This window comes from Ylistrum balloti, unplaced genomic scaffold (assembly GCF_031769215.1).
Source record: "Ylistrum balloti isolate Yb309-2 unplaced genomic scaffold, AGI_CSIRO_Ybal_v1 Utg370278, whole genome shotgun sequence".
NCBI lineage: Eukaryota > Metazoa > Mollusca > Bivalvia > Pectinida > Pectinidae > Ylistrum > Ylistrum balloti.
The window spans coordinates 441,576-452,591 of NW_026782214.1; the positions used below are offsets into that span (position 1 = coordinate 441,576).

At 37.0% G+C, this 11,016-nt stretch overlaps 1 protein-coding gene across 1 annotated transcript; it reads left to right on the forward strand.

Annotated features, from left to right (window-relative positions):
• The first annotated feature begins 2,030 nt into the window (after positions 1 to 2,030).
• Positions 2,031 to 6,719, forward strand: LOC132552768 (uncharacterized). The gene is made up of 4 exons (XM_060216956.1): positions 2,031 to 2,204; positions 2,601 to 2,628; positions 4,814 to 4,960; positions 6,466 to 6,719. The coding sequence occupies exons 1-4, from the start codon at positions 2,031 to 2,033 to the stop codon at positions 6,717 to 6,719; spliced, it is 603 nt and encodes a 200-aa protein (XP_060072939.1).
• Positions 6,720 to 11,016: the final 4,297 nt, after the last annotated feature.

Consider the following 11,016-nt stretch of genomic DNA (forward strand, 5'->3'; position numbering starts at 1 on the left):
TTTTTTCACAGTTCTTACTTCATAATATCAAGGCTTTGTTCCTTTTATTACGATATCCGTGCAAGAGGTGGCTACCTAACAAAATTTTAACACAGGAAAAATCTTAATGAAAATATCTAAAGTTTTACGGTCGTCAAAGAGATCTCATTTGGAAATACAATATTTCATTTTGCGATTTGAAATTGGATGTGTTTGATGCTCGTTAATTTTCCTGTTGGTAACGTTGTTGTATATGTTGTTCTTATCTAAAAACGTGTATTACTTACTTTGATTGACTATAATTCACATGGCGGATGTCGTCGAAGAAACAGAATACGCTTATTCCTCAGGAACACCTTGTCATATTCTCCTTGTACTTTTTCAAGAGTCTCAATGTAAATCTAACTTTTGTTCAAATGTTGCTAAGGTTTTATTGAGTTTGAGTTTGGATTTTGAATATGTTGACATGTTAGTACTTGTTTTTAAAGCTACATGAATGTGTTATTCTAAAGATGCAAAATCGGATATGAAACATAGGTAAAATAATTTAAAAAACAATTAAAAACACAGAATCTCGAACTCAGCTGTTATGATTATTTCAAACATAAAAAGAATACAAGTTTATTACTCTTTAGCAACTATGGTAATTATATGACATGGCTTTTAACCAATTCACGTCAGTATTCAACATACGTGGTGATTTCTGTAAATTGAGAAAAAGTGTCAAAGAAAGTGCAATCATCTCAATTGGAACATGAAAGCCGATAAAACGAGGATAAAATATATAAAAAAAGGCATCAAACATGTAAAACTTTGAAGTACACAACGAGATTGATCCGTGCTTGTAAGTACTTTTACTTCTGAACATTCGCTATGCTGAACTGCTAAATTTTCCAAAATGAAGACATCTCTGCCTGGTCTGAAATTCATCGTCCAGTTGGAACATCATTTCTTCTAACACAATCGTAAGAACTAACAGCAATTCACTCTTTCAAACATTTTCAAACGTTTGTCTACGTTTAAATGATTCAGTTCCTCTTCAAAAGTCTGACTTTGGATAGAATGCAGTATACCCAATTTTATAATTTTATGAGTACATTTACATACATATTCAAAGCAGAGGTGTTTCCTTGTTAATGCTTCTGTTGAATTAGTGATTCCAAAGCGTTCAATGTAACCTACACAAGATCAAATAAATACAGAAGACAGATACAGAGTAAGACTTAATTGTTCTGATCTGGTAACAGAAGACAGATACATAGTAAGACTAGTTGTTTTTATCTGGTAACAGAAGACAGATACATAGTAAGACTAGTTGTTTTTATCTGGTAACAGAAGACAGATACATAGTAAGACTAGTTGTTTTTATCTGGTAACAGAAGACAGATACATAGTAAGACTAGTTGTTTTTATCTGGTAACAGAAGACAGATACATAGTAAGACTAGTTGTTTTTATCTGGTAACAGAAGACAGATACATAGTAAGACTAGTTGTTTTTATCTGGTAACAGAAGACAGATACAGAGTAAGACTAAATTGTTTCGATCTGATAACAGAAGACAGATACAGAATAAGACTAGGTTGTTTTAACCTTGTCACGTCATGTCCTCTATTCCTCATTTAAGAACATTACATTGGATTGACCAAGATTTACATGGCGGAAGTCATAGCAGAAGTGATGAGGCAGAAGACGTCTACTCTTACAAAACACTTGGTCTTATTTTCAATGTAATTTTGCAGGAGTCTCTGTGTTAATCTTTATATGTTCATGTTTTACCCCAGTTTGATTGAATGTGAGTTTAAATGATGATTACATTGACATGTTGGTATTTTCTTGTTTTTTTTATTGACTTATGCTGCCCTTTACTTAAAAAATATTGAAATTATGTTCGAAGTGTTTTTCTACAACACGATTAAATTCACCGAACTATCCGAAACTGATAACGTGTTATATATAAAACAACTTAAATATTCTTGACATGACGATTCCACAATTGAAGAAACTCTTAACTACTAATGAGTTTGTTTTATTTGCAGACGTATAAAACAAGATGCAGACGTGGATATATTGGACAGTAGTGGTAACCTTGGTTATCCTCCAACAGACCATGGCCACTACCTTGACCAACCTGTTCAACAATGGCGTCCTCAAAGGTTTGGAAAAGTTACGTAAGCGACAAGAACATGGTCCAGAAGCTGCCGCCTCCTTTCCTTCCGTCAACCAGGTATGCAAGACTCGATCTGGCACCAATATTCCCCATCGTTTGTCAGATATGTACAACGATTCATGCCCATCTTTCCATCAGTTAATCCTATGCAACAGTAGGACATATCTTTATTTTCATGTTTTCTTGCACACCTAGCTGTTCCCGTGGTTCACCTTTAACTACACTGCTTTTATTCACGCACCATCAATCGTAATTCTGACTTTAAAACCTTCAGTAATAAAATCACGCCATATAGACATCATTACTTATTTACAAATATTACAGAAAGGTAATATTTACATGTGTATTTTTTTACATAACTGTTATGTCAGTGCAACATAATTTTGTCTTCGGCAATATGATGTTCCGACCATAGTAACATATGATGTACGAACCTGTCATTTTTTGTTCCAGATTTGCTTCGGTCTTGATCAGCTGGAAGGTGAATATTGGTTACTATGATTTAGTTCTATATAACACAATGAAAGACTGAATACCCTTTGAAGTACGTTCTTCAATTCTCAGCTTCATTTTCCATATGTAGTCAATAGGCAGTCAACCATACAATTCCATAACCTCTCAACATTCCTAAGCAAATTGTATAGAGATCAATTAATGCTGTTTTATGATTAAGATTTTCGAGAGGATTTGCACATATCGCATCGGTATTGAAATGTATACTGAAAGGTAAAAGAAACGCAATTAGGAATTTCCATGTCATATACGGGAAATAGAAAAGGGTTTTAGAATGTAATTATGGTGTAACTGGAAGATAGTTGACCACTCTGTCATCTACGAGAATTTCATTCGTGTACGTTAAGTAAACCTTCCAAATTTGACGTTGATTCAAGAGTAGCCGCATCAAAATGAAGTGCGTTCTGGACCCATCAATATCGTGTGTGTCCCCCGCGAGCTGCAGTAACTGCACGAACTCTTTTGTGCATTGAACTGATCGGGGTATTAACCCTTTCTCAGTGGTATACGATTCCATTCCTCATCCAGCGCCAACTGAGCGACGTTGATTGGAGGATTCGGCCTACGTCTTATCCTTCTGTCCAACTCGTCCCATAAATGTTCTATTGGGGAGAGGTCAGGGCCAGTCTAGGGTGGGGACATTGTTTGCTGCGAGATAACCACGGCATACCCTCGCTACATGCGGCCGAGCGTTGTCCTGCTGAAACGTTAGTTGACGCTGCTGTACTAGAGGAACAACATGCGGCGCTAGGACTTGATCTCTATAGCAGACGGCCGTGAGATTTCCCTGAATAACGACCAGAGGAGTCTTGATACCATGCGCAATCCCTCCCCATACCATGACCGATCCTCCTCCAAAGCGGTCATTATCTATCACGCAAGCATCTGAATAGCGCTCGTGGGTACGTCTATAGACACGACGTCAGCCGTCTGCCATGTAAAGCGAAAACCTGAACTCATCTGAGAACAGGACCCTTCTCCAACGTTGCATTGGGAAGCGTTTTACGGAATTTGCGTTCAGCCATTGCATTAAGCTGTGGTCCAACATATGGCCGCCTCGGTCTTAGACCGAAGGAACGCAGTCGAGTACGCACTGTCTTTGGATCAATTGGGACATGATGACGCCCAATTGTGTTCCTTGCTGTTTCCGTGGCCGTCAGAAAGCTATTGTGTAGGTGCGAAAGTCGCATTGCCCTATCCTGCCGACGCGTCGTCACACGAGGGCGACCGCTTCGGGAACGGTCTGCAACCCTTCCGGTGGCATATAGTCTTTGGATGAGACGGTAAATGTTCGATGGATGAACTCCAAATTGATTAGCGACCTGATTTTGTGGGGTACCTTGAATAAGAAGTGCAATGGCACGACCCCTGTCAACTTCGGACAGTCGTGGCATTTTTACGGTGAGCTGTTTATGCGTAAAATGTGGGAAATCAAGACGGATATGTCTGAAGATTCGCACACACAGGTTTTGAACCAATCCTTTATACGGGGTTCGAGATATCGTGCTTTTGTCTCATATTCTTTTGTACACGCGGCGTGCGCAGTTTAGTTATGCATCAGTGATTTTAATACGGTACCATAGGGACCTAACTCAAATGCACACATTTGTCAAGTTTCAAGGGTGTACGTCAAGGATCTAATTTACAATATTAACTTTCTGCTATTTGTGTTTCTTTTTCCTCTCAATGTATATGAATGATGAGTATACAGAATGTGTTTAACATGTAGCAGCATTCTATCATTTCTGAGATACATGTTTCATACCTCAGTCGGTGTTCCCATAAGCCAATGTCTGTATGTAGTATATCGTCTCCCCTCAAAATAAGACACACAATAATAACAATCACTGAACACAGTAAAGAAAGACAACTCTTACGTAAGACCTCGATATTGATTTAATCGTAAATTTCAACATATTTCAAACGTCTCGATTTGTTTATCAAACCTTAGTGTAACATCTGTATATTGAGAATTGTTTAGAATTACTGCAGAGGCTTAATTTCAGTACTTACGAGAAAAAGTTACCAATAAGAGACTACATGGGAGTATATACATTAGATTTCTGAAACAGACTTTCATTGTAATCTGTCGTCAAGAATGATGTAATTTTTACAATAATGTGTTCGATAAATCGCTTTTTTCCCGTCCCCAGCATACAAGGATCAGTTTTCTACCTTTATCGACCACAATAATGACGGCAAAGCCTCCTTTGAGGAAATAAAACGCTATCTCAAGAAGTACAACAATAAGGTCACTGACGACCAGGTCAGGAGCTTCCTCCTCCGGCGGGATACCAATGGTAAGTGTGTACTAATAACATTAAGGTTACTGACGACCAGGTCAGGAGCTTCCTCCTCCGGAGGGATCCCAATGGTAAGTGTGTACAAATAACAATAAGGTCACTGACGACCAGGTCAGGAGCTTCCTCATCCGGCGGGATACCAATGGTAAGTGTGTACAAATAACAATAAGGTTACTGGCGACCAGGTCAGGAGCTTCCTCCTCCGGAGGGATACCAATGGTAAGTGTGTACAAATAACAATAAGGTTACTGACGACCAGGTCAGGAGCTTCCTCATCCGGCGGGATACCAATGGTAAGTGTGTACAAATAACAATAAGGTCACTGACGACCAGATCAGGAGCATCCTCCTCCGGCGGGACACCAACGTTAAGTTTGAACAAATAACAAAAAAGGCATCGATGATCCAGTCAGGAGCTTCCTCCGGTTTAATACTAAAAGCAAGCTTTAGCTAGTAGCAAGAGTAAGGTTACTGGTGGTCAGGTCCGGAGCTTTCTCCTTGATAAGATACGAACGGTAAGAAACAGTGAAACAAGAATAAGATCCATGCTTCCTCCTCCGATGTGATACCATCGGTAAGTATTACTTGTGAAGACGATAATATCATTGATAGTGGGATATCAACGGTAAGCGATTACTAGTGAAGGTGTTAAGTTCACTGAAGGTCAGGTTAATGTGCTTTCCAACCCAGTGGGATTCAAACGATATGTGTCTACATGTTAAGACGATAAAGTTTCTCCGTCCGTTTATTCGATGAGATCTGTCTTCTGTCCAGGTATCTATGAATTTAGTTAACAGCCATTTATGCATTAGTACTAGCCATTAGGTCGAAAGTCAAAGGGGAGTTGCTAAATTTTGGATATTTTCTATGATGACCATATTACTGTGACATTGTTAACCAAAGCTTGGTTGGAATTCAAATAACTGACCAAAAGTCAAGATCACAAGGTCAAATGTTAAAACCAATAGGTGCAAACGGTCAAGGTCAAATTCTGAAGTTTTTTATTGATGAACATTTTATTGTGACGCAATGGAGCAAAGTTTGTCACAATTAAAGAAAAAGGGTTATGAGTTTGACCTTTGGGCTTGAGTCCAAAGAACAATGAAGACCATAATTCAACAAGAATTCAACAAACCATATATAGAGAAACTGTTGGCTATGATGAGGATTCATCATTTACTTTACTCAAATGCAATAATCAAAATTGCGACATCAATTCTTCAGATGAATGTATTTTTCCAGTTTATATGCATTAAACTTTAATCGTTTCCTACGCGGACATGGAAGTAATTATAGATATCCGATTTAGGCAGTTGCTTGTAAAAAAAAGTTATGTGCGATATTCACATATAAATGAATTATCGTGTTTTCCGGAACTTCCATAACACTGTTCAGGGAATCAAGAATTTCTCGAATAAAACAAAGTTACAGAAAAAAGTGAGGCAATATTATTAGAAACACTAAAACAGTCCACAGTTGCCGTAATTCTCTCACGTATTGTAGGTGATGGCGAGGTAGACTTCATTCCTGACTACCTAACAGAGATGGCCACACCAAACTACAGCGCCACGACAGCCCGAGAATGGTTCAACCTCGAAGACGCTGATCAGGATGGCTACGTCACCAAAGATGAACTAATTGCTATTGCGCGCAATATCGGTATGAGCCAAGAGAAAGCTGAGGAGACGGCCAATGGATACTACATGGGGGCAGATATCAACGGAGACCGACGATTGGACTGGAAAGGTACAGACTGAGTAGATTATCTGATTCATTCCATGTTTGTTGGTCGCTTTACTGAATTCTGAATGATAAGTATAGATGGGCCGTTTGTAGGAGACCTCCCATTTAGTACGAGGGGGCGGAGATATTGTCAACTGAAGTAAGAATGGGACAGTGGAACACATTCTGTAGGTTGATAGAAAGTATACTGAGTAGATAAGTCAAAAGCAAACTGCTTAATTAAGATCACAAGGAATCCCAAAAGCGACGGGAAAGGATAGGAAGTGGACGTAATTTGGGTAAATTCCGAGAGACACTAAGTAAGATATTGTGTTAGTATTGAGTATTCAAGAAGTATAATGTACATTTTTATGATAATATATATGTTTATGCTTTATGAATGATTTTCGAATGAAGATTTCAGGATTTTATTTTTGAAATCTTAAACTGACATTTCGTTATGATGCCTTACATACATATACAAAGACATTTCTCTCTTCTTTTTTTCAGAGTATTCCATCCTCTTTATGGAGTAAAAGCAGGCTCCAGATTATCCATAAATCTTAGAGACACTTCTGTTGACTTTTGTCTAATACACCATTTATTGTGAACTATTTATCGATCATCAGTGTTGTGTTTTCGTTGTGTTTCTCGTTAATGTGACGTCATGTGTTGACGACGCCCTGAGACAGTATCACGTGATGTTACTGATGACGTCACTTCAATATTTATTCTTTCGGGCGTTAATTTGTACATAGTATGCCTTAATCACTGTTGAATTAAATTATACACCATGTTGAATATTGAATTTCAAAACTGAATAAAATTGATACAAAATACTCGATATCGATTGAATTCTCGATACTTTTATTTCGATGAAGAGATCTGTCTTCATCATGCATAAAATAAAAACATACAGGGGCGATAATTTCTGAGAAAGTAGTTCAATCTGCAAAGATATATTCACATTTCAGAAGTAATGGAGTATTATACTAAATTTAAACAAAATACAATTCAAATTGTACTACAATTACTCTAATAATACAGATATACCCTAAACAGTTACACATACTCCATATGCTTGTACAGATACATTCTAAACTAGAAGCCTTAAGGTGTTTTTATCAAACATTAAACAGACCATACATTTCGAACTGTATAAAGGTAAAATAACGTTTACACTCACAAAAGGTCTTTGTAGCTTTAGGATTCAGAAAAATAAACGTCTTGATATACCATTAAGCTTTACACATGTTACTTTGGATTGAATAAGTTTTGTAAAGAAACCAGAGACTTTAGAGGAGTTTGACTATCTTTTCTTCTACACATCTACACATGAAAGAAAATCACCAAAGGGAAATCAATATAATCATACTCATTACACAGGTTGGTGGAAAGCTTTCCGTGTTTATCTCGTTAGAGGGAAAGATCGAAATAAAACTGGATGAATTACACAATGTTCCCAGTTAATGATTTTCTCGTTGGATAAACAGATGACATCATCAATATGTCTTACAAAGAATGTGAGGACAAAATCTTGCGACCCTTTTTGATGAATTCAAACTCGTATGAAAACCAAACCGAAAAGTCATCCAAAAGTAGAACGTAGTTTATTTTCGTCTGCTGGAATATTTTACTACCGAATTCCTATTCACTACCAGAAATTTTACGATTGTCAGGTCCGATTCCTTCGTTATTTTCTCTTTGCTTTAGGCGGTTTTTTTTTCGTGACATATGCTGCAGTAAAGTTCAAAATAATATATTTGTATACTGCCGTTTAACTTTCTTTAGAAATTAAAACTAGAAATTAAAATCTCAGTTTAGAAGCGGTGGTGAATTGAATGAAAAAAATGTATAAAGTGTATTTAAAGGAAAGTAAATGAATATGAATGAAATAAGTCGTTTACGATTAGTAACAACTATTTGGAAGTCTCTAAAATTTACATACCGCTTACTCCACATGTGTGAGACGGTAACCAGGATTTGATAATACTGAGTATGGTGGAAGTTTCTATAAATATGTGGTTGAATGTTATACAACACAGGTGCAAAACATTGTTTCTATGGATTCTTGTGATTTACTACCGATGAAGGGAAGGTGTGAACGTTTCAAGTACTGTATTACTGAACAAAGTATTGATAGTATTGTACTGAAGTACTTCACCAATCGAATTCCTTAAATTTATGCAACAAGCTCTCTGATTGGCAGAGCCAAGTCTAGATCGATTGTGGGTGGAGCCAGGTGAAAAAATACTGTGCAGACATCGGCATTTTACAAACACTCGACTGTCGCGAGAGGTTAATTGGAAGAGTCCAAGTCACAGGTGGCTTCAGATCAGACCTAATTGGGTTGTCCCATTTGTTTCGTTCTACACCCAATGATACCTTGCTTTTCCATCGATGGTACAACGAGAAAACGAAAGTCAGTACTAAACTAATTTACGTACAAAATATATATCAACAGGTTAATCACTATTCATAACATCTTAACAGTGAATATAGTCATATAGTCATTCTGTACTAGTTTTATTTATTTATTTTTTTTTTGAAAACAAAATATTTCGGTTTAAGCCCAAGCTCTATTAATGTAACAAAGAATTACGATTTACCTGGGACCTCCTGATATATGCCGATAATTCATACTGCATTAAAAAGTAAAGGAATTCTGTGGTCCCATATATTTTTTATTTTATTTTTTATCTTTCCATCGAAAATTATACATATCCGCAACATGTGAAAAAACTTTGAAGTTGGTTGGGCGGAATATCTAGAGCATTTACTACTGCAAGTTCCAGAAATTCTGACACAAGTCGGGTATTTGCCCGAAGCCTCTGTCTCATGACATTGAATACATATTCAGTTACGTTGTATCCCGGGGAATAAGGCGGCTGAAAAACCAGGGACACGCCATATTCTTTCAGCATATTTCTTAAAATGCGCTCTCCCTGTCTATGGTGATGGAATCCACAATTATCCATCACAACCACATCGCCTTGTACAAAAACATGATTCCCCATATCGTTCGTATCGGACATAATTTCGTCGAAGAAAATTTTGCGTACTGTTGCCGTCGTCGGACATTTTTCCAGCGATTACTTAGTAATTGTTATGTAACTGATGTGTACATTAACTCCGCCTACCGGAACAAATTGGGTGTCAGATCAACTATTCAGGTTGTCTAAACTCCACCCCCGACCAATCACAGAGGTCGTTGTATACTTGACTCGATTATTTGAATACTTCAATACAATAGTATCAATACTTTGTTCAATACTATAGTAAGTGTGTCGTTCACACCTTCCCTTCATCGGTAGTAAAGGTCGCCAATATAAATTAATTATATAAATTAATTACACCCATAAACATTTTCTGCAAAATTTTATGGTATTAAATGCAATCAATAATTAGGTATTATTTTTTCTTTAGAAAAATTGGAAAATATGTAGGTAGGTAAGACCTCTTTCGTTATAGAGCGAATTCTATACAATCTGTATGCTGGAAATCTGATCATGTCTGCAGACAAGGATAATATTATCACATAACATGTCTGTAAGCACATCATGATATTTATCACATAACCGACCCGTTTTCCCATGTCATACGCCCATGTCATAATAATGGTAATACACATGTGTAATAAAGGTTTGGGGTCTACTGATTGGTCAAAACCGTGGGAATGTATTCATACGCCCGCGCGCGTACTACTTTTATTTACTACAACAAACTGTAGTAAAATATGGCGGACCAGATCAACATTGGCGACACAGTTTTTATTGATAAGAAGGGGACTGGTGTGATGAAGGAGATAATCCCACGGGGGTTTGCTGTATTTTATAATGTTGAATTGTGTGGGATTGACTTTCAAATTGAGCTTGAGCGCGATCGTATTGAAAAGGTGGTAGATCCCTCCCAACAGCAGACGACCGCTCCGGATGGCGGTCCTGTTGCTCGTGGCATATCAAATTATTGAACTCGTTTAATAAATTCCATAATACATTGACACTCATGTAAGATCCTCTATTTATAATGCAATTGTGGTTCTTACATCAGGTAAAGAAAATCACATTTGATTGAGGTTTACATTTGACTCTTTAAACAGATAATTCTTCGAAGAATGATAGACAAGATGTCGTTAGATTAAACTGTATTTCTTTATTGTGAATTTTCAACAAATGTAAACAAAGCATAATTTGATAAACAAATACTACATACTTGTTGATAAACCCTCCTAATCAAAACAAAAGTCTGCTGTTGATACAGATGTAATGATAGAACTCCAGACTAGTTTGTTAAGTTAATCTTATGAATTGTGAACATGTCTTTGAAGTTCGA